Below are 25,319 nucleotides of genomic sequence, written 5' to 3'. Positions count from 1 at the left end.
CCAAAGCAAACTTCATTTTATTTCGAGAAGCAAACATAATAAAAGTATATTTGTTCTTATTCCTCTGCTTTACAGCAATTGCATGGCTGCCTTTCTCCATCTTCATTATTGCCGCTTTGTGAATCGGTATCCGAGCTGGGGAGAAAAGAAAAATGTGATCAATATTGCACAGTGCAGCATTCTGCATATGACCTGGTATGGCACCTCGGCGACATTGTCACCTCCTAAAATATTATACATTATATACTATAATCGAAGAGGCTTATAGGTTGTGAGTCAGATCACAATAGTAGAAGATAGCAATGGAGATAAGAGTTGAGGGGTGTACAGAAATATGCTATGTGGAGTTTGTCCATTTTATTTTATAAAAATGTAATGTCTACCCCCTCTGCATAGCAATGTTTTCTACACACCAATTCTTATCTCCTTTGTTATCTGGGAGCTTCTGAGATGTCTGTGCCTGCAATCAGAAAGGTCAAGTGCAGACAACCTGGCTGTGGAGATGTGCAAGTTTTTGTCCAACTGATTGTCTTTTTTTTCCCTTCATTACCTCTCTTACCACCTCCTGCCCCTGTCAGTGAACAACTTTAATGTATTCTGTGCTGATAGGCTGTGTACCTTCAGAGCAAAATACATGTATTACTGCCCAAGATGGCTGATCTAGAAGTTGCTCAGTGTTCATTGTCACTTTTTTATTTTTTTTTATCAAAGGGTGGCTTTAGTCACCTGAACGACACCACTGCTCAACAAGGCTTCCTGCAGGACCCTCAATGATGTTGGAGATCAACTGATTTCTGAGTGTTAAAGGTCCTGATGTACTGCAGGAAGCCTGGGTCAGCAGTGGCAGCATTCGGGTGTTTAACCCTTTCAATGCTCCGGTAGATGATATGTGGTGAACGGTCATATACCGGAGTACAAACCTCTTCACAGTGCTAATGCACTGTTCCCCAGCCAGTGTGCTAATTAAATATTGGCCGGAACATGAACTCAGTCGAACAAAACAACCCTGCATGATGTGAGGGACTATCGTTTAGTGTCCGGTGATTGGATGTGCACTATTGGAACGATAGTGGCTCATCACCAACTACTGAGCGACAGTTGCTTAATGGTTGTGTGTAAAGTCGCCTGATGCTAAAATCCCATTGACAATCGAGGTGCTAGATGTGGGTGATAGCATGATAAATCATCCCTTGTAAAAGTACTTTCACAGGACTCTGCACCTACACTTTCATCTGGTTTGCTTCATCCTGTTTTTCCAGGGCATCGATTATTATTGTTAGAATTCTGTACACATGCCGACTTTTGACCTACAGAAAGAGTAATATGATTAAGAGGATGGAGAACAAATGGGAACGTGGATAAATATGTGGGCAGGACATTACCTGAATGGTAAACACCTCTTCCTCACTGGAACACTTCTTTTCTTGTTCCCCATTTTCCACAGAAATAGCTGAAACCCAATATGAAATGCTAGTGAATATTGCATGTGACACCATGGCCTCATGTTCTTTTATGATTCCACCCACCTCTTTTTTTGGTCACAGGAACCAATGATTGTTGAGGAGAACGTTTGAAGAAGTCATAATTGGACTGTGCAGAATCCTAGAAAAAATAGACATCTTAACCCCTTCCCGATCTGTGGCACAGCGTATGCGTCATGAAAGTCGGTGCCAATCCGACCTGTGACGCATATGCTGTGTCACAGAATGATCACGTCCTTGCAGATCAAGTGAAAGGGTTAACTCCAATTTCACCCGATCTGCAGGGACAGGGGGAGTGGTACTTCAGCCCGAGGGGTGGGGGGGTGGGGAAGTAGCTTCACACACCCCCGTGGCTACGATCGCTCTGATTGGCTGTTGAAAGTGAAACAGCCAATCAGAGCGATTTGTAATATTTCACCTATGAAAACTGGTGAAATATTACAATCCAGCCATGACCGATGCTGCAATATCATCGGCCATGGCTGGAAACCCTGATCAACCCCCCCCCACCGCCTCCGATCTCCTCCCCAGTCCTCCATCCTGTGCTCCGCTCCCCTCTGTCCGCCTGTCCGCTCCCCCGTGCTCCGATCCCCCCCTCATACTTACCGAGCCTCCCGGTGTCCCTCCGTCTGCTCCATGGGCGCCGCCATCTTCCAAAATGGCGGGCGCATGCGCAGTGCGCCCGCCGAATCTGCCGGCAGGCAGATTCGTTCCAGGTACATTTTGATCACTGTGATAAAACCTATCACAGTGATCAAAATTTAAAAAATAGTAAATGAACACCCCCCTTTATCACCCCAAAAGGTAGGGACAATAATAAAATAAAGAAAATATATTTACATTTATTTTTCCACTAGTGTTAGGGTTAGGGTTAGAACTAGGGCTAGGGCTAGAATTAGGGTTAGAATTAGGCTATGCGCACACGATACGGATTTGGCTGCGGATCCGCGGCGGATTGGCCGCTGCGGTTTCGTAGCAGTTTTCCAGCAGGTTTACAGTACCATGTAAACCTATGGAAAACCAAATCCACTGTGCCCATGGTGCGGAAAATACAGCACGGCAACGCTGCATTGTATTTTCCGCAGCATGTCAATTCTTTGTGCGGATTCTGCAGCGTTATACACCTGTTCCTCAATAGGAATCCGCAGGTGAAATCCGCACAAAAATCCGCGAAACGCAGTGCATTTTACCTGCAGATTTTTCAAAATTTGTGCAGAAAAATCTCATTAGGGCTAGGGTTGGAAATAGGGTTAAGATTAGGCTTGTGGTTAGGGGTGTGCTGGGGTTAGGGTTGTGGTTAGGGTTGGGATTAGGGTTAGGGGTGTTTCGGGGTTAGGATTGTGGTTAGGGGTTAGGGTTGTGATTAGGGTTATGCTAGAGTTGGGATTAGGGTTAGGGGTGTGTTGGGGTTAGTGTTGGAGTTAGAATTGAGGGGTTTCCACTGTTTAGGCACATCAGGGGTCTCCAAACGCAACATGGCGCCACCATTGATTCCAGGCAATCTTGCGTTCAAAAAGTCAAATGGTGCTCCCTCCCTTCCGAGCCCTGACATGCACCCACACAGTGGTTTACCCCCACATATGTGGTACCAGCATACTCAGGACAAACTGGGCAACAACTTTTGGTGTCCAATTTCTCCTGTTACCCTTGCAAAAATAAAAAATTGCTTGCTAAAACATAATTTTTGAGGAAAGAAAAAAGATTTTTTATTTTCATGGCTCTGCATTGTAAACTTCTGTGAAGCACTTGGGGGTTCAAAGTGCTCACTACATATCTAGATAAGTTCCCTGGGGGGTCTAGTTTCCATAATGAGGTCACTTGTGGGGGTTTCTACTGTTTAGGCACATCAGGGGCTCTGCAAACGCAACGTGACGCCCACAGACCATTCCATCAAAGTCTGCATTTAAAAACGTCACTACTTCCCTTCCGAGCCCCAACGTGTGCCCAAGCAGTGGTTTACCCCAACATATGGGGTATCAGCGTACTCAGGACAACTTTTGGGGTCCAATTTCTCCTGTTACTCTTGTGAAAATAAAAAATTGAGGGCTAAAAAATAATTTTTGAGGAAAGAAAAATGATTTTTTATTTTCACGGCTCTGCGTTATAAACTTCTGTGAAGCACTAGGGGGTTTAAAGTGGTCACCATGGGAGGTCTAGTTTCCAAAATGGGGTCACATGTGGGGGAGCTCCAATATTTAGGCACACAGGGGCTCTCCAAACGTGACATGGTGTCCGCTAACGATTGGAGCTCATTTTTAATTCAAAAAGTCAAATGGCGCTCCTTCCCTTCCGAGCCCTGCCGTGTGCCCAAATAGTGGTTTACCAACACATGTGAGGTATCAGTGTACTCAGGAGAAATTGCTTAATAAATTTTAGGATCCATTTTATACTGTTGCTCATGTGGAAATGAACAAATTGAGGCTAAAAGAAATTTTTTGTGAAAAACAAAAGTAGTTTTTAATTTTTATGGATCAATTTGTGAAGCACCTGGGGGTTCAAAGAGCTCACTATGCATCTAGATAAGCTCCTTCGGGGGTCTAGTTTCCAAAATGGGGTCACTTGCGGGGGAGCTCCAATGTTTAGGCACACAGGGGCTCTCCAAACGCGACATGGTGTCCGCTAACGATTGGAGCTAATTTTTAATTGAAAAAGTCAAATGGCGCTCCTTCCCTTCCGAGCCCTGTCGTGCGCCCAAACAGTGGTTCCTCCCCCCATATGGGGTATCGGCGTACTAAGGACAAATTGTACAATAACTTTTGGGGTCCAGTTTCTCTTTTTACCCTTGGGAAAATAAAAAAATTGTTGCTAAAAATAATTTTTGTGACTAAAAAGTTAAATGTTCATTTTTTCCTTTCCATGTTGCTTCTGCTGCTGTGAAGCACCTGAAGGGTTAATAAACTTTTTGAATGTGGTTTTGAGCACCTTGAGGGGTGCAGTTTTTAGAATGGTGTCACTTTTGGGTATTTTCGCCATATAGAACCCTCAAACTGACTTCAAATGTGAGGTGGTCCCTAAAAAAAAATGGTTTTGTAAATTTCGCTGTAAAAATGAGAAATCGCTGGTCAAATTTTAACCCTTATAAATTCCTAGCAAAAAAAATGTTGTTTCCAAAATTGTGCTGATGTAAAGTAGACGTGGGAAATGTTATTTATTAACTATTTTGTGTCACATATCTCTCTTGTTTAACAGAATAAAAATTCAAAATTTGAAAATTGCGCCAAATTTCCATTTGTTTCACAAATAAACGCAAAAATTATCGACCTAAATTTACCACTAACATGAAGCCCAATATGTCATGAAAAAATAATCTCAGAACCGCTAGGATCCGTTGAAGCGTTCCTGAGTTATTACCTCATAAAGGGACACTGGTCAGAATTGCAAAAAACGGCCATGTCATTAAGGTCAAAATAGGCTGGGTCATGAAAGGGTTAATAAGGACAAGGAATCTGAGTCAATTTGAATTGTACATCAATCAGACCATGTGCCATTTTGAAGCCTCTCCGTAAACCGTGCTATAAATTATAGGAAGCATGCTCATCAACATATGTAAGTATTAAATGAATGGGATTCTTCATAGGGAGCTAAACGATTATATTTCTGTGGCTGATGCACACAGCCACTAGGTCTTTAACAGGGTTAGAGTACAGAGTCTCCCACAAATTTTAAGACCCCCATCGCCCTGCTGCGACTTGTGGTTCCAGAGAGATTTGCCAAAAACAGAGACCCCCCATCCAAAATGCTTCCAATGCATGTCTGTGAGAAAAAACATGCCCAAACTCTGGGGTCACAGCTCTGTGGTTGTAAGTCCTGAAAACTAGCCCTTTTAGGGGAAGAAAGCCCAGGGTCTGCCCTAAAAATAGACATCAAAACCGGGTTACTGATTTATGCACTTACAGTTTGTCTCCCAGCCATCTTTCCTCACAGGCAGTGTGAAAGCAAGTAAAGACATGCCCCATAGGCAAATCCTCACCTCAGCTTCCTCCTCTAGATTGGCGGTGCTGTCACTACTCAAGTTTAAGACCACACCCCTTAAAGAAATAGAAAAAGAAATGATATTGAATCAAACAGACAATAAAGTATTTGAACACTAGTCACTGCAAGCAAGAGTGGAAACACTACAGGCTGAGTCATCTACATTCATGGTGTAGTGCAGTGTTCCCCAACTCCAATCCTCAAGAGCCACCAACAGGTCATGTTTTCAAGATTTCCTTAGTGTTGCACAGGTGATGGAATTATTGCCTGTCCATGCCACCATTTTTGGAAGTTGGAGTGCGTCCAGCAGGCCCTTGATGGCTCCATGATGCTTCACGGTTGTTCTGCTTGCTGTGATGAAGTCCCTTGCAGCCCAGATGGGTCTAAAGTGGTGTGCTATGCCATGCGAGTACCTTGACTCGGTATATATGTTCGCAGTTTTGCCTTCTGCAATCTGGCAGGCCTTCGTCAGCGCTATCAGTTCTGCTTCCTGGGCTGACAGACTAGGCGGCAGACTTCTGGACCACAGGATTTCTTGATTGCTGGTCACTGCACATCCCGTGTGGAATGGTTCTTCATCATCTGCAAATCTGGAGCCATCCATGTAGAGGATCATCTCTGGGTTGGTCAGTGGCTCTTCTGCTACATTGGGTGGTCCTGCTGTTTCCTGTTGCATGATGCTGAAGCAATCATGGTCATCCGTCCGGAGCAAATCCAGATCCATGTGGAAGGTATCATGCAGATTTTGTTCAGAATTTTGATCTGAAGGGTCCATATTCTTCATATCTGTATCCCCCCTTGGGAGTGGGAGTAGAGTGGCCGGGTTGAGGATCGTGCATCTGGAGATGGTAACATTGTCAGGCAGGAGTAGAGAGCACTGGAGGCGAAGATGCCTGGCGGTGGAGAGATGTTTTGGCTGGGTATGGTTGGGAATTGCTGAGATGTCATACGGAGCCAGGATTTCCAGTGGATGTCCAAGAAGGATGTCAGAGGTCTTGTCCAGGAGGGCGTGTGCTGCAAATACTGCTCTCATGCAGGAGGGGGCTCCTCTTGCTACTGGATCCAGGCGAGCTGAAAAGTAGCCTAAAGGTCTCTGCTTATATGCTTGTTAGCAATAATGTTATATGAAATTTCATATATGGTAATTGATATATCTTGATGCTCTATTACATTAATCTACAGCCATGCTGCATAATATGTTTCTGAATCTCACAGCTTCATAGCCTTGATTTTATTACATATTGTTATTTTTTGTCCCAATAAAGTTTGATTTATGTTAAAGTCGTGCTCTCTTATTTTTTTTAATAGGATTACATTATTGTATTTTATTTTTTTATTTTTTTTTTGGGGGGGGGGGGGGGGGAGATACTAAAAATAAGAATACAATATTTTGGTGGCTCAATTATCGGTTATTTATGAAATGGAGTCCAGGTCAAAGATTGAGAACTTAAATTTCCCTTTTTACAGATGATATTCTCCTAACTCTCTCCAATCCTCATCGTTCTCTCCCTAATCTACACTCCATTTTATCAGAATTTGGCACCTGTCAGGCTACAAAACAAATACAACTAAAACTGAAGTTCTTTCAATAAATATACCAGATCCACAACTGAATCTTCCCCGTAACAACTTTAGATACCAATGGAGAGACACCACTCTTAACCCCTTCATGACCCAGCCTATTTTGGCCTTAATGACCTTGCCGTTTTCTGCAATTCTGACCAGTGTCCCTTTATGAGGTAATAACTCAGGAACGCTTCAACGGATCCTAGCGATTCTGAGATTGTTTTTTCATGACATATTGGGCTTCATGTTAGTGGTAAATTTAGGTCGATAATTTCTGAGTTTATTTGTGAAAAAAACGGAAATTTGGCAAAAATTTTGAAAATTTCGCAATTTTCACATTTTGAATTTTTATTCTGTTAAACCAGAGAGTTATGTGACACAAAATAGTTAATAAATAACATTTCCCACATGTCTACTTTACATCAGCACAATTTTGGAAACAAATTTTTTTTTTTGCTAGGAAGTTATAAGGGTTAAAATTTGACCAGTGATTTCTCATTTTTACAACAAAATTTACAAAACCATTTTTTTTAGGGACCACCTCACATTTGAAGTCAGTTTGAGGGTTCTATATGGCTGAAAATACCCAAAAGTGACACCATTCTAAAAACTGCACCCCTCAAGGTGCTCAAAACCACATTCAAGAAGTTTATTAACCCTTCAGGTGTTTCACAGCAGCAGAAGCAACATGGAAGTAAAAAATGAACATTTAACTTTTTAGTCACAAAAATGATCTTTTATCGAAAATTTTTTTATTTTCCCAAGGGTAAAAGGAGAAACTGGACCACGAACGTTGTTGTCCAATTTGTCCTGAGTACGCTGATACCTCATATGTGGGGGTAAACCACTGTTTGGGCGCACGGCAGGGCTCGGAAGGGAAGGAGCGCCATTTGACTTTTTCAATGAAAAATTGGCTCCAATCTTTAGCGGACACCATGTCGCGTTTGGAGAGCCCCCGTGTGCCTAAACATTGGAGCTCCCCCACAAGTGACCCCATTTTGGAAACTAGACCCCCCAAGGAACTTATCTAGAAGCATAGTGAGCACTTTAAACTCCCAGGTGCTTCACAAATTGATCCGTAAAAATGAAACAGTACTTTTTTTTCACAAAAAAATTATTTTAGCCTCAATTTTTTCATTTTCACATGGGCAACAGGATAAAATGGATCCTAATATTTGTTGGACAATTTCTCCTGAGTACACCGATACCTCACATGTGGGGGTAAACCACTGTTTGGGCACATGGTAAGGCTCGGAAGGGAAGGAGCGCCATTTGACTTTTTGAATGAAAAATTATCTCCATCGCTAGCAGACACCATGTCACGTTTGGAGAGCCCCTGTGTGCCTAAACATTGGAGCTCCCCCACAAGTGACCCCATTTTGGAAACTAGACCCCCCAAGGAACTTATCTAGAAGCATAGTGAGCACTTTAAACTCTCAGGTGCTTCACAAATTGATCCGTAAAAATGAAAAAGTACTTTTTTTTCACACAAAATTTCTTTTAGCCTCAATTTTTTCATTTTCACATGGGCAACAGGATAAAATGGATCCTAAATTTTGTTGGTCAATTTCTCCTGAGTACGCCGATACCTCATATGTGGGGGTAAACCACTGTTTGGGTGCACGGCAAGGCTCAGAAGGGGAGGCGTGCCATTTGACTTTTTGAATGGAAAATTAGCTCCAATCGTTAGCGGACACCATGTCGCGTTTGGAGAGCCCCTGTGTGCCTAAACATTGGAGCTCCCCTACAAGTGACCCCATTTTGGAAACTAGACCCCCCAAGGAACTTATCTAGATGCATAGTGAGCACTTATAACCCCCAGGTGCTTTACAGAAGTTTATAACGCACAGCCGTGAAAATAAAAAATAATTTTTCTTTCCTCAAAAATGATTTTTAGCCCCGAATTTTTTATTTTCCCAAGGGTAATAGAAGAAATTGGACCACAAATGTTGTTGTCCAGTTTGTCCTGAGTACGATGATACCCCATATGTGGGGGTAAACCACTGTTTGGGCGCACGGCAGGGCTCAGAAGGGAAGGCACGCCATTTGGCTTTTTGAATGGAAAATTAGCTCCAATCATTAGCGGACACCATGTCGCGTTTGGAGAGCCCCTGTGTGCCTAAACATTGGAGCTCCCACACACGTGACCCCATTTTGGAAACTAGACCTCCCAAGGAACTAATCTAGATGTGTGGTGAGCACTTTGAACCCCCAAGTGCTTCACAGAAGTTTATAACGCAGAGCCATGAAAATAAAAAATAATTTTTCTTTTCTCAAAAATGATTTTTTAGCCCACAATTTTTTATTTTCCCAAGGGTAGCAGGAGAAATTGGACCCCAAAACTTGTTTTCCAATTTCTCCTGAGTACGCTGATACCCCATATGTGGGGGTAAACCACTGTTTTGGCACACGTCAGGGCTCGGAAGGGAAGTAGTGACGTTTTGAAATGCAGACTTTGATGGAATGCTCTGCGGGCGTCAGGTTGCGTTTGCAGAGCCCCTGATGTGCCTAAACAGTAGGAACTCCCCACAAGTGACTCCATTTTGGAAACTAGACCCCCAAGGGAACTTATTTAGATGTGTGATGAGCACTTTGAACCCCCAAGTGCTTCACAGAAGTTTATAACGCAGAGCCGTGAAAATAATAAATGTGTTTCCTTTCCTCAAAAATATTTTTTTAGCCCAGAATTTTTTATTTTTGCAAGGGTAACAGGAGAAATTGGACCCCAATATTTTTTGCCCAGTTTGTTGTGAGTACGCTGATACCCCATATGTGGGGGTAAACCACTGTTTGGGCACACGTCAGGGCTCGGAAGGGAAGTAGTGACATTTGAAATGCAGACTTTGATGGAATGGTCTGCGGGCGTCACATTGCATTTGCAGAGCCCCTGATGTGCCTAAACAGTAGAAAACCCCCACAAGTGACCCCATTTTGGAAACTAGACCCCCCAAGGAACTTATCTAGATGTGTGATGAGCACGTTCAACCCCCAAGTGCTTCACAGAAGTTTACAACGCAGAGCCGTGAAAATAAAAAATCATTTTTCTTTCCTCAAAAAAGATGTTTTAGCAAGCAATTTTTTATTTTCACAAGGGTAACAGGAGAAATTGGGCCCCAATATTTGTTGCCCAGTTTGTTGTGAGTGTGCTGGTACCCCATATGTGGGGGTAAACCACTGTTTGGGCGCACGTCAGGGCTCGGAAGGGAAGTAGTGACATTTGAAATGCAGACTTTGATGGAATGGTCTGCGGGCATCACGTTGCATTTGCAGAGCCCCTGATGTGCCTAAACAGTAGAAACACCCCACAAGTGACCCCATTTTGGAAACTAGACCCCCGAAGGAACTTATCTAGATGTGTGGTGAGCACTTTCAACCCCCAAGTGCTTCACAGAAGTTTATAACGCAGAGCCGTGAAAATAAAAAATAATTGTTCTTTCCTCAAAAATTATGTTTTAGCAAGTATTTTTTTATTTTTGCAAGGGTAACAGGAGAAATTGGACCCCAACAGTTGTTGCCCAGTTTGTCCTGAGTACGCTGGTACCCCAAATGTGGGGGTAAACCACTGTTTGGGCGCACGTCGAGGCTTGGAAGGGAGGGAGCACCATTTGACTTTTTGAACGCAAGATTGGCTGGAATCAATGGTGGCGCCATGTTGCGTTTGGAGACCCCTGATGTGCCTAAACAGTGGAAACCCCTCAATTCTAACTTCAACACTAACCCCAACACACCCCTAATCCTAATCCCAACTGTAGCCATAACCCTAATCACAACCCTAACCCCAACACACCCCTAACCACAACCCTAACCCCAACACATCCGTAACCCTAATTCCAACCCTAACCCTAATCCTAACCCTAATCCCAACCCTAACACTAATCCCAACCCTAACCACAACTGTAACCCCAACACACCCCTAACCCTATCCGTAACCCTAACCACAAGCCTAATCTTTACCCTATTTCCAACCCTAGCCCTAATTCCAACCCTAACTCTAATTCCAACCCTAACCCTAAGGCTATGTGCCCACGTTGTGGATTCGTGTGAGATTTTTCCGCACGATTTTTGAAAAATCTGCAGGTAAAAGGCACTGCGTTTTACCTGCGGATTTACAGCAGATTTCCAGTGTTTTTTTGTGCGGATTTCACCTGCGGATTCCTATTGAGGAACAGGTGTAAAATGCTGCGGAATCCGCACAAAGAATTGACATGCTGCGGAAAATACAACGCAGCGTTTCTGCACGGAATTTTCCGCACCATGGGCACAGCGGATTTGGTTTTCCATAGGTGTTCATGGTACTGTAAACCTGATGGAAAACTGCTACGAATTCGCAGCGGCCAATCCGCTGCGGATCCGCGGCCAATCCGCTGCGGATCCGCGGCCAATCCGCTGCCAAATCCGCACTGTGTGCACATGCCATAACCCTAACCCTACCTCTAACCCTAGTTCTAACCCTAACCCTAGTGGAAAAAGAAAAAAAAATATTTTCTTTATTCTATTATTGTCCCTAAGTATAAGGGGGGGAGATCGGGGCACGGGGGGGGGGGGCGTCGGAGCACGGGGGGTGACATAGGAGCACGGGGGGGAGCGGACAGGAGGACGGGGGAGCGGAGTACATGACGGAGGGGACTACGGGACAGATCGGTGGCTTGGGGGTTCACTTCAGTATTTCCAGCCATGGCCGATGATATTGCAGCATCGGCCATAGCTGGATTGTAATATTTCACCAGTTTTTTAGGTGAAATATTACAAATCGCTCTGATTGGCAGTTTCACTTTCAACAGCCAATCAGAGCGATCGTAGCCACGGGGGGGGGGTGAAGCCACCCCCCTGGGCTGAAGTACCACTCCCCCTGTCTCTGCAGATCGGGTAAAATAGGAGTTAACCCTTTCACCCGATCTGCAGGGACGCGATCATTCCATGACACCACATAGGCGTCATGGGTCGGATTGGCACCAACTTTCATGACGCCTACGTGGCGTCAAAGGTCGGGAAGGGGTTAAATATTTGGGAAGGTGGTTTGACTCACCCTTAACACACCTAGCCCCTGATGCCATAATTTTCTCAACTGCGAGATATAATCCCTGAGGTTTATCTTCTTCAGTACATGAACGTGATGCTTTACGTGGACTCAGGAATATTTGATTATTCTAACCTGAACTGTTACATACTCAGAACCTTGATAAAGAACTTCTTGGTTGATGGTGCAATGCTGCTGAGAGTACGTTATGTTTAATGATCTATTTTACTTATTGTGTTTGTTTGTTTTATCATTGAAAGTATGATTATGTCATTGATATTGTGGATGATGATTTGATGGATTATTCTGATTTTATACTGCAATGTCACATGCTTGTTATATCATTTTGTGAAATCTTTCAATAGAAAGATTTTAAAGGGACTCTGTAACCTGAATTTGGAGGGAACAATTTTCAGCCATAGGGGCGGGGTTTTCGGGTGTTTGATTCACCCTTTCCTTACCCGCTGGCTGCATGCTGGCTGCAATATTGGATTGAAGTTCATTCTCTGTCCTCCATAGTACACGCCTGCGTAAGACAAGATTGCCTTGTGCAGGCATGTACTACGGAGGACAGAGAATGAACTTCAATCCAATATTGCAGCCAGCATGCAGCCAGCGGGTAAGGAAAGGGTGAATCAAACACCCGAAAACCCCGCCCCTAGGTCTGAAGATTGTTCCCTCCAAATTCAGGTGACAGAATCCCTTTAAAAAAAAAATTAATTGATCCCTCTTGACGGATCTCAGCAATAAAAAGGACCATGGCAACACAAGATCTACTCAATAATAAACAAAAAACGCAACACAGAATTTATTTAGTGGAAGAAAAATGGCCGTGATGTTTATTTAGGGTTAAACCAGTTAATACACAGTTTAAATAAGGTAATCATATAAACTTCCATATTTCCAAAAACACCAATACCAATCCGCCCATACCAATGGGCGATTTTCCCAAAAGCCAAGCCTCAAAGAGGCGAGGCCCCCCCAAAACCACACAGCCACTTTTTGACCATCGTTTGTAAATTTAAATTAAAAATATCCAACCTGATATCCGATAAATAGACAAAATCATTCCGAAATAGACCTGGTAAAAACCCTTCCAACTCCTCATGCCGAAAAGAAAAACCGCCAATTAACGGCAAAAATTTACTCATACTCCTATTAATTCTTTTACGAATCTTATCCAAAAATAAGAACTTAGCATCTGTCCATAAGATTCTAGGGATTATCTCAGAAAAAACAAAACCCACAGGCGGAAATGACTGTCTAAGGCTGCAAATATCTGATCTCATAAAAGCTAGTAAATCTAAAGTTCTCAATTTGCCAAGATCGTTACCGGACAGATGAAAAATCACCAAGTCTGGAAAAGGAAAAATTTAAGCACATTTTCTAAATTCAAAACTAAAATTGGACCACTTCATGCCCCGAATACTGTGCCAGAAGATCTGAACTTCAGCTGAATTAAATGATAGATTTTCAGAATAGACTCTCTGCCTGGCCTCTTCTCTGCCCAAAATATAAACGAGGGTCCAATAATCCAGACTATGATTGGACCTGAAAAATAAATGAATAATTAGTAATCATAAAGTTATATCTATCTATCTATCTATCTATCTATCTACACACACACATATATATATATATACGGAGGCAGCACACCAGTAGTAGTGGAGAAAGCAGGAGCTACTTCTATTAGCCCATCTCAGCAACGTTTTGGTTCTAATAGATGTGAACCTTTTTGAAGCAATGAATAGGTGCATGTGACAAGTGTATATAGGGTGCAGACAATTATAATCTATAGGATCAATTACATTAGAGCATATTTGATCATAGATAATACATAGAACATGCAAAATGTGACCTGTATCAATTATGTCAACATAAAGTGCAGTGCCATAAAGTGCGTATAGTAAACTTCATATAAAAACATTTCCAAGTCAGTTAACAATCAGTGTACAGCTGTATTGCATTACTGAAATCATCACAGCCATGGCTCGCCCCACTCAGAATATGTAAACACACGCGCTGCACAGTATAAAGGCACATATTCTGCCATTTCAACTATTGGCGCTGCGATAGTTATATTACGCACGCGCTTAGGGTATAATTGTTTCAAGAAGTTGTACAGTACCTGTGTGCAAGAAGTCAGTGCAATTCTACCGCCATATCTTGCATAAAAACGCATGTCAAATATGCAAATCCTTATATATAAGGGACCTCATAATATTGACATCCTTTATATGGTACACATATGAGGCACATATCCCGCCAAGAGGATGCACCTCGACTAGTGTTGAGCATTCCGATACTGCAAATATCGGGTATCGGACGATATTCGCTGTATCGGAATTCCGATACCGAGCTCCGATATTTTTGCGATATCTGTAATCGGAAGTTCCTATCGTGAAATTATGCAGTAAAATGAAGTGTGGGCGGTGCGTGGGCGGAGACTGCATGTGCGGGCGGTGTCTGTGTGTGACCGTGGGGCTCTCTGCGTGTGTGCCGGGGCTCTATGCGGCGTGCGGCGTGTCTCTGTGCGGCGTGCGGGGTGTCTCTGCGGCGTGCGGGGTGTCTCTGTGCGGCGTGTCTCTGCGGCATGCGGGGGGTCTCTGCGGCGTGTCTCTGTGTGACGTTGCTTGCCTGGGACTGCGTGTTGGAGGGGCCTGCCTGGGGAAGGGGGGCTGCGTGCTGGGGGTCTCTGGGGAAGGGAGGCTGCGTGCTGGGGGTCTCTGGAGAAGCGAGGCTGCGTGCTGGGGGTCTCTGTTGGGAAGGGGGTCATGTTGCATGCATGGGGGCTCTGCGTGCAGGGGGGTCTACCTGCAGATAAGTATAGTGCTACATGGGCGAACAGGGGAGGGGATGAATGATGTTGGAGATCTGAGGGATTGATATTACTTAACATGACAATCTCTGCCTGATGGTGAGGAGTCAGTCCTGTTTTTGTTTAGTTTTTTTACATAAAACGTTTTCTCATTAATATTATTGGGTACACGTGATGTCAGGTTGATGACTGACCTATGACCACTGGGAGCGAAACTGCGTAACAACAATGTCTCCAGATCCTGGGCTTTATTCTCTACTTGCACGCAGTGCTGTTTAGTATTAGCCTGGTGGCCACTGGTGTCAGCCACTACTTGTATCTAGTTTTCTGCATGATTTTTTCTGTTTTATTCTAGGTATTGTAGCTTTTCCCCATCCTGTGCCCCCCAGAGCAGTGACCCCCCTGCAGATTTCATTTCATCACTTGATTTCTCTTCACCAAGTGGAATACTGCTGCCCCCACAATCCATGTGAGGACCCAAAGGGATGACACTGTGGGCATCTGATAATGTCAAATAGATGAGTATAATAATTTATAATAATTGGCTTGCTAGGGTCTGTCCCCTTCCCGTCCTCTGTCTCCCCGTCCTGTCCGGCCCTCTGTCTCCCCGTCCCGTCCGGCCCTCTGTCTCCCCGTCCCGTCCGGCCCTCTGTCTCCCCGGCCCTCTGTCTCCCCGTCCCATCCGGCCCTCTGTCTCCCCGGCCCGTCCGGCCCTCTGTCTCCCCGTCCGGCCCTCTGTCTCCCCGTCCCGTCCGGCCCTCTGTCTCCCCGTCCCGTCCGGCCCTCTGTCTCCCCGTCCCGTCCGGCCCTCTGTCTCCCCGTCCCGTCTGGCCCTCTGTCTCCACCTCTCGCCGGCCCCCTGTCTCCCCTCCTGTCCGGCCCTCTGTCTCCCCGTCCCATCCGGCCCTCTGTCTCCCCGTCCCCCTGTCTCCCCGTCCCGTCCGGCCCCCTGTCTCCCCCTCTCGCCGGCCCCCTGTCTCCACCTTCCGTCCGGCCCACTTTCCCTTACCCACGCTTGTGTCTTATAGTGTATTCAATGAGAGAGGAATTTTCTGTTAAGCACCACAATAAAATTTTTGCAGCTAAAGCACAGGGGACTTTGGTACAAAATGTGTTTTGCTTTTTTGTCATTAATGTCTTTAACCCCTTCACTTCGTGGCCCTTTTTCGTTGTTTCACTCCCCTCCTTCCCAGAGCCATAACTTTTTTATTTTTCCGTCAATATGGCCATTTGAGGGCTTATTTTTTGTGGGACGAGTTGTACTTTTGAACGACACCATTGGTTTTACCATGTCTTTCACTAGAAAACAGGAAAAAAATTCCAAGTGCGGTGAAATTGCAAAAAAAGTGCAATCCTACACTTGTTTTTTGTTTGGCTTTTTTGCTAGGTTCACTAAATGCTAAAACTAACCTGCCATTATGATTCTCTAGGTCATTACGAGTTCATAGGCACCTATCATGTCTAGTTTATGTTTTATCCAAGTGGTGAAAAAAAAATTCAAAACTTTGCTTAAAAAAAAAAAAAAAAGCCATATTCCGATACCCGTAGCATCTCCATTTTTCGTGATCTGGGGTCGGGTGAGGGCTTATTTTTTGCGTGCCAAGCTGATGTTTTTAATGATACCATTTTGGTGCAGATACGTTCTTTTGATCGCCCGTTATTGCATTTTAATGCAATGTCGCGGCTACCAAAAAAACGTAATTCTGGCGTTTCGGATTTTTTTCTCGCTACGCTGTTTAGCGATCAGGTTAATGCTTTTTTTTAATTGATAGATCGGGCGATTCTGAATGCAGCGATACCAAATATGTGTAATACAGCGCCGGAGCCCACATCAAAGGGGGATTCACGGAATGCGCAGTACATGTACGGCGCATGTCGTGAAAGGGTTAATGTTTAATTCGTTGTTTTGATTTTTGTGAATGTTTTTCCCAGCAATATGCGCTCCTGAAGGATGATGATGGAACTCGATATTCTTATTCAAGGATGATTTTTATTTCAAACTAAAATACAACCGGTTTCGACTTCTTGGAGTCATCCTCAGGTATAGGCATGACATTATACCTGAGGAAGACTCCAAGAAGTCGAAACCGGTTGTATTTTAGTTTGAAATAAAAATCATCCTTGAATCAGAATATCGAGTTCCATCATCATCCTTCAGGAGCGCATATTGCTGGGAAAAACATTCACAAAGTGTTATCGCCTATGAAAGCACTGTTCAGTGCGCTCATCAGTTCCCAGATCTTTGCAGCAAACTGAGTGGAAAGAGGAATGGAGTGATCCATGGATTGAATCTATACACAGTATATCAAGACACCAAAAAGGTGAGTGGATTCACTGAGTACACACCTTTGGAAACTAACTACTACACTCAGACTTCTGCGCTTCCCATTTCTCTCCCTATAATCCCCTCCTGTTTTGATTTTTAAAACTCTTTAATATTCATTTGTATGTATGCATCTATTTATTTATCTGTTCTCAGACTGCCTCCTTGAGGGTCTCCTTCCCCTTCTTCTTGGGTCGCTATCTGTGACTTCCACCTCAGGCTGTTCTCTGACTTCTTCCTCAAGGGTTTCCTTCCTCTTCTTCTAACCTCCATATCTGGATTCTCCTTCCCCTTCTTGGGCCGCTCCCCGACTACCTCCTTCTCCTCAGGGTTCCCTTTCTTCTTGGGCCTCTGTCTCACCTCCTTTCTTGGGGGCCACCTCACCCTTAACCTTCTTGTTTGGCCTCACTGGAACCTCATGCTCCGTGGGTGACGCCTCCCTGCTGTTCTCAGGGCTCCCTCTGTGGACACGTCTTACATTCTTGAGGTCTCTGTAGTCAGTCTCCTCCACGACCATAGGACTCACCTTGGCTGTCTGTTGTAAGCTGTCCTCTTGGTGACTCTTCCCATTTCACACTGCAGACAGAAGAAGCATATTAAGAAGAGGTTGACAACACATGGCACTGCAGGGAGCGCTGCTCTGAGGGAGTGATTACATTTTATATATTATTCCAGGGAGCTCATTATTTCTGGAAGCGGACAGCACCACAGCAAACTGTGTCTGCCAGGACTGACACTGATCAGAGTTCGGCGTTTGCTAACACCAGTCACGGCCACATACCGCACCTCTGGTGACTTATAACAGGGCTGGTCATAGATGTGGCTAGTTCTTGTAGAAAAATGTGGGATACACGACTTCTATGATACCATCGCCCCTGGAGGTCCCAGGTGGGAGATATTACTGTCATTATTCATATCACGATGTCACCTTTCTCTAGATCGGAGACGTAGCATGGATAGCATCATCCATCTGAGATATTAGTTTGAGAGAGGTTGCATGGATGGCATCATCCATATGATATATTAGTTTGGGAGACGTTGTCGCTACCGCCCAGTGACATCAGACAATGTGTTACGTTCAGAGTGAAAATAAAGTCTATAGCGGTCATATTTACACTGTAACAGACTGAACTTTCAGAACTGGAGTGTGCACTTATGGAATCTGCTGGTCTCCGTTCACAATGAGACTTAAGGTGACAAAGTGTCTCCACCACTGTTTATATGAGCCCTCAGATAACCCTCTGTAATTACCTGATCACAGTGGGGGCTCCTGCTGCATAAGGGTCATGTAGAGGTTAATAGGGAGCGAGCCTTGCTCAAATATTCACTGTCATACATACCGGTACTGACACTGAGGCACAGATCTCACCATCAGGCAATGCACTCAGCTGTATGTCCTCAGAGCAGCGCTCCCCACAGTGTGACTCCAGACCTCTCATCACTCCACAGTCAGCTGTACATCCTCAGAGCAGCACTCCCCACAGTGTGACATCAGACCTCTCATCACTCCACAGTCAGCTGTACATCCTCAGGACAGCACTCCCCACAGTGTGACATCAGACCTCTCATCACTCCACAGTCTGCTGTACATCCTAAGAGCAGCGCTCCCCACACTGTGACACCAGACCTCATGACTGCAGTCAGCTGTACATCCTCAGAGCAGCGCTTCAAACACTGTGACACCAGACCTCTCATCACTGCACAGTCAGCTGTACATTCTCAGAACAGCGCCCCCCGCAGTGTGACGTCAGAGCCCTCGGCCCCCCGCAGTGTGACGTCAGAGCCCTCTGCCCCCCCGCAGTGTGACGTCAGAGCCCTCAGTCCCACCGCAGTGTGACGTCAGAGCCCTCAGCTCCCCGCAGTGTGACGTCCAGGGGTGAACCTAGCCACACTGCTGCCTGAGGCGAACTTCAAAACGGCGCCCCCCCAAACACATATACAGTACTGCCCACCTATAGGGCTCCCATCTCATATACAGTCCCCCCTTACATTACATGAGTGATAACTATTGTACATTCTACAATAGGTCATAAATCAGACAGTATAGTCCTCCATACAGAATAATGAGCCCCATATATTGCTCCATACAGTATGAGCCCCATATATTGCTTCATACAGTATTGTGGGCACTGCACAGCGCCCCATACAGAATAACATGCCCCATATATTGCTCCATACAGTATAATGAGCCCCATATATTGCTCCATACAGTATGAGCCCCACATGATGCTCCATACAGTATAATGGCCACACAGTGCTCCATACTGTATAATGGCCACACATGATGCTACATACTGTATAGTGGCCACACATGATGCTCCATACTGTATAATGGTCACACATGATGCTCCATACTGCATAATGGCCACACAGTGCTCCATACTGTATAATGGTCACACATTATGCTCCATACTGTATAATGGTCACACATGATGCTCCATACTGCATAATGGGCCCACATGATGTGCCATACTGTATAATGGGCACACATGATGCGCCATACTGTATAATGGGCACACATGATGCGCCATACTGTATAATGGCCTCACATGATGCTCCATACTGTATAATGGCCACACAGTTACTCCCACACACACGGCTGTGCTCCGTACACCTCATACACAGCCGGCTCCGCTCCGTACACCTCATACACACCCGGCTCCGCTCTGTACACCTCATACACATGCAGCTCAGCTCCGTACACTGAACACACACCCGGCTCTGCTCCGTACACCTCATACACACCCGGCTCTGCTCCGTACACCTCATACACACCCGGCTCTGCTCCGTACACCTCATACACACCCGGCTCTGCTCCGTACACCTCATACACACCCGGCTCTGCTCCGTACACCTCATACACACCCGGCTCTGCTCCGTACACCTCATACACACCCGGCTCTGCTCCGTACACCTCATACACACCCGGCTCTGCTCCGTACACCTCATACACACACACGGCTCTGCTCCGTACACCTCATACACACACACGGCTCCGCTCCATACACCTCATACTCAGGCAGCTCTGCTCCGTACACTGAATACACACCTGGCTCCGCTCCGTACACCTCATACACACCTGGCTCTGCTCCATACACCTCGTACACACACGGCTCCGCTCCATACACCTCATACACATGTAGCTCTGCTCCGTACACTGAATACACACCTGGCTCTGCTCCGTACACCTCATACCCGGCTCTGCTCCATACACCTTATACACACACAGCTCCTCTCCGTACACCTCATACACACGCAGCTCCGCTCCGTACACCTCATACACATGCAGCTCAGTTCCGTACACTGAATACACACCCGGCTCCGCTCCATACACCTCATACACATGCAGTTCTGCTCCGTACACTGAATGCACACCTGGCTCCGCTCCATACACCTCATACACACCTGGCTCTGCTCCGTACACCTCATACACACCCGGCTCTGCTCCATACACCTCATACACACACGGCTCCGCTCCATACACCTCATACACATGCAGCTCTGCTCCGTACACCTCATACACACCTGGCTCTGCTCCATACACCTTGTACACACCTGGCTCCGCTCCGTACACCTCATACACATGCAGCTCAGCTCCGTACACTGAATACACACCCGGCTCCGCACACTTCATACACCTGCAGCTCTGCTCCGTACACTGAATGCACACCTGGCTCCGCTCCATACACCTTATACACACCCGGCTCTGCTCCATACACCTCATACACACCCGGCTCTGCTCCGTACACCTCATACACACCTGGCTCCGCTCCATACACCTCATACACACCTGGCTCTGCTCCGTACACCTCATACACACACGGCTCCGCTCCATACACCTCATACACATGCAGCTCTGCTCCGTACACCTCATACACACCTGGCTCCGCTCCGTACACCTCATACACACCTGGCTCTGCTCCATACACCTCGTGCACACACCGCTCCGCTCCATACACCTCATACACTTGCAGCTCTGCTCCGTACACTGAATACACACCTGGCTCCGCTCCGTACACTTCATACACACCTGGCTCTACTCCATACAGCTCGTACACACACGGCTTCGCTCCATACATGTCGTACACACCCGGCTCCGCTCCATACACCTCATACACACACGGCTCCGCTCCATACACCTCATACACATGCAGCTCTGCTCCGTACACTGAATGCACACCTGGCTCCGCTCCGTACACCTCATACACACATGGCTCTGCTCCGTACACCTCATACACACAGGGCTCCGCTCCATACACCTCATACACATGCAGCTCTGCTCCGTACACTGAATACACACCTGGCTCCGCTCCGTACACCTCATACACACCTGGCTCTGCTCCATACAGCTCGTACACACACGGCTCCGCTCCATACATGTCGTACACACCTGGCTCCACTCCATACACCTCATACACATGCAGCTCTGCTCCGTACACCTCATACACACCTGGCTCCGCTCCATACACCTCGTACACACACGGCTCCGCTCCATACACCTCATACACTTGCAGCTCTGCTCCGTACACCTCATACACACCTGGCTCCACTCCATACACACCTGGCTCCGCTCCGTACACCTCATACACACCTGGCTCTGCTCCATACAGCTCGTACACACCCGGCTCCGCTCCATACACCTCGCACACACACCATGGCAACCAGCACAGCAGAGTCCTTCAATCCATGGACGTCCCGATCATTTGACCTCATCACAGGTCCTGTTTGCACAGAGCAGCCAAGGTGCAGGGATGACCGGCTGGTGGGTTGTGAGCAGGGGCGCGCTAGTGACTGCAAGTGTCAGGGACTATGGAGAGTCGGCACCAGGTGTTCTGACCGCCGCTCTGCCGCCCCCTGTCTTTCAGTGACGACTGCCGTCTGAAGCAAAGGGCTCAACTTGCCCCATGATAGCGGCGCCCCTGGTGACGTCAGACCTCACCTGATGGTGTCGTTGTCCCGGATGATGCGCACGTTCTCCCTGGGGTGCAACAGACGTCCGTCCAGGTACAGGGACAGCGCCCCCTGGCGGCCGTAATAGAATCGCTTCCTGATGATGGCACTCACATCGGTGACGGCCCGGCAATTCTCCGAGTCCAGCAAGAACCAAAAGTCGCTGCTCTCCGGGATCGCGGGCGGCGGGTAATCAAACCTGAGCCTGATCCGCAGCTCTGTGGGGCTGTATGGAGCCGCCATGTTCAGCGCACACTGATGACAACTGACACAACGGGTTGCTAGGAGACACAAGTCAGGTGGTGTGAGTCACGTGACAGCGCGGAAACCCCCAAGACCTGACGGCAGATCACATGACCGGCAACATGGCGAGCGGCCTACGCAGTAGCGTAGCTACTGGGGGGGCAGAGGGGGCCATTGCCCCGGGCCCAGTCACCTGAAGGGGCCCTCCGGGAGATCCACTGCTGAGTCTAAGGTGTCAGGGAGAGAGCAGCACAATGCCGGCTGCAGAGCCTCCCTCCGTGCAGAGTGCAATGTGGTCTCACCAGAGGAATCTCTTCCTGGCTGGCAGTAGCAGCAGCTGCAGTTACTTTCTGGCTGTGCAGTCAGTGTGCACGCTTGGTTTGGCTGAGGCACGCTGGGTCCTAGTGCTGCCCTGCTTCCATCTATCTGGTCACTTCCTGGTTCTCCTCACTGCCTGAAAACTTCATCAGTAAGTGGGGATGGAATTCATTAGAGTAATTCGATGTAGGCATATCATGGTCACTGTGGGGGTGAATGTGAGAGGATTGTGGTATTGAAGGGGCTGAAGTGGGAGAGGAGGACAGGGCACTGTGGGGTAAATGTGAAACGATGGGGGTTATTGTGGGTGTGCAGGGGGACAGGGAACTGTGGGGGTGAATGAGAGGATGGTGGTATTGTGGGAGGGGGACAGGGTACTGGGGGTGAATGGTAGAGTTTGAGGGTATTGTGAGGGCTGACGTGGGTGAGGGGGCACTGGGGGGATGATTATTACTATTATACTGTTTAATGTTATGAGATATGCACTCTCATCATATGTGAGGGTATGTGCCCTCGAGGTGTATTGGCAGCGCTTTGGACGCAGCAGATACCCCGCTCTACCCAAAGCGCTGCCGCCTGTTGTACGTGCGGTGATTCCGCATATATTCATTGAACACAGGTGGAATCACCGCATCCTATTCATAGACTGTTTTATTTATCTTGTGGAGACGGAGCATCTCCACAAGATAAATAGACACGCTGCTGTCTAGAAAGACGCGCCACATGTCCGGTTACGCAGGTCTGCCACCTGCGTCTATGTACGCATAGTGGAGATGGCATTTCATAAAATCCCCTCCACTATGCTGTAACATCTGGAAGCTGCTGTTTCGACGCTGCGGATGTACACAGCGTCCAATCCCCAGCAAAAACCCAAGTAATACGCCCCTTGGAAACCTACCCTAATAGTTGCTGTCTTGGGGGCTGGAGATGGGGAGGTCGGGGGCTTTTTATTATTGCGAGCTGGGTCTTTTATAAGTATTAGTTAAACAAGCATAGCAAAGAAGGTTAATATTACTATAACAAAGATAAGTATTAACATAAGAGCGCAGACAGACACTGTATAACTCATGTCAGGGTCACATTGCAATCCTCGGACTGGCCCTGACACCTCTCCTGACATAAGCTTGACAGCGTGATGGATTACTATGCAACTGTCAGCCTCAGGTCAGGAGAGCCGACGGTCAGTCCGAGGATTGCGATGCGATCCTCACATGACAAAATACGTCCGTCTGTCTGCCCCCTAACAATTATAACAATACAGTAACCACGGGCTGCATTCTATGTTATAAGAATACATTGCTTATAATTAAATTATTAAAGGGAACCTGTCACCCCCCAGGGCCTATTAAGGTAATAGAGCCACCTTCAGCAGCACTAAGGCTGCATTCTGTGAAGGTGGCTCTTATGTTTTTGATCCCTAATAACGCTGAAATATTCTCTTTTATAAATTGCGCCCCATACCTGTATTGAGTCTGGGGGTACGTCTTTTGTCCCCGGACACAACCGCCTCCCAGCCGTCCATCATCCCACCGGGCGCCGATGCCTGGGCTCTCATTTTTCGGGCATACGCCGTGTGCGCTGCCCTGGAATTCACATCAGCTGATGTACTGATATCGCGCCTGCGTGTAGCGGAGGACCCAGATCCCGCCCCGCAGTGTGTTATGATTTATTCACACTGCGGGGCTGGGAAGCTGACGCTGTGCACAGGTGCGATCTACTGACATCACTTGATATGAGTTCCAGGGCAGCGCGCACTGCGCATGCCCGAGAAATAATTGCAGAGCGTCGGTGACAGCACAAGACAGAAATGCGGCGGTGCTCGGTGGGATGATGAACGGCTGTGAGGCGGCTCAGTCAGGGGGAGAAAACGCACCCCCCGGACTCAATACAGGTATGGCGCACAGTTTATAAAAGTGAATATTTCAGCGTTATTAGGGATGAAAAACATAAGAGCCGCCTTCACAGAATGCAGCCTTAGTGCTGAAGAAGGTGGCTCTTTTACCTTAATAGGCCCTGGGGGGTGACAGGTTCCCTTTTATTAAACGCTTGGGGTAATTGTCTGCAGTCACTCTACAGACTGTCAAATCATGATGGGGTGCACCTGCCGTCATGAGACCCCAAGACCACTGGTGTGATCAGGCGGTCATGCGACCACGTTTGCTATTTGCACGTGTTGACTAGACAAGTTTGACTTCTCTCAATAGAAGAAAATCGTCACATGCCCTCCTGCTCTCATCAGCGATGCTGGGGCCATTATTACTGTACATAGGGGGGCTCCTAAATATTAAGTAGGCACTTACGAAGCATTGAAGCCTAACTACTGGGTGGCAGATAGTGCTGTAGCGGCTGTCAGTCTGTCCCGGGACATCAGTTACAGCCGCCACTCGTCTATGTCATGCAGGACTGGTATCTACCACTATATGGTATTACTGTATGGCGGTAATATCAGTGCTGGTTAGTGTATAGAGATTTATTTTCAATAACAGTGCGATCATCTCCTGAGGTTCCCATATACCCACCGTAGTTACAATCATGGTTACCTGGTTAAGGGCCACAGGTGGACACAGACAGAAAAGGGCCCATGTGTAAGAACAATATATGGGCCCTTTGCAGCCCAAGAACTTCTAAAAA

General features: G+C 46.7%; 1 protein-coding gene across 2 annotated transcripts; it reads right to left on the bottom strand.

The window, feature by feature from the left end:
* LOC143766089 (coilin-like) lies at positions 1 to 23,399 on the bottom strand. Of its 2 annotated transcripts, XR_013213525.1 has the most exons (5): positions 22,117 to 23,399; positions 1,527 to 1,602; positions 1,383 to 1,450; positions 1,225 to 1,307; positions 1 to 135 (listed from the first exon to the last, which is right to left on the bottom strand). XR_013213525.1 is itself a non-coding variant. In XM_077253473.1 (3 exons), the coding sequence occupies exons 1-3, from the start codon at positions 22,368 to 22,370 to the stop codon at positions 13,451 to 13,453; spliced, it is 441 nt and encodes a 146-aa protein (XP_077109588.1). In that variant the 5' UTR covers positions 22,371 to 23,140; the 3' UTR covers positions 12,800 to 13,450. The 2 variants fall into 2 exon arrangements, 1 of the variants encoding a protein (XP_077109588.1); XM_077253473.1 differs by lacking the exons at positions 1 to 135; positions 1,225 to 1,307; positions 1,383 to 1,450; positions 1,527 to 1,602 and adding exons at positions 12,800 to 13,587; positions 17,704 to 17,753 and having other exon boundaries at positions 22,117 to 23,140.
* Between the last annotated feature and the right edge of the window lie 1,920 nt (positions 23,400 to 25,319).

This window comes from Ranitomeya variabilis, chromosome 4 (genome assembly GCF_051348905.1).
Source record: "Ranitomeya variabilis isolate aRanVar5 chromosome 4, aRanVar5.hap1, whole genome shotgun sequence".
NCBI lineage: Eukaryota > Metazoa > Chordata > Amphibia > Anura > Dendrobatidae > Ranitomeya > Ranitomeya variabilis.
Note: the sequence above shows the minus strand (reverse complement) of the source record. Positions and strands in the feature narration are given on the sequence as shown.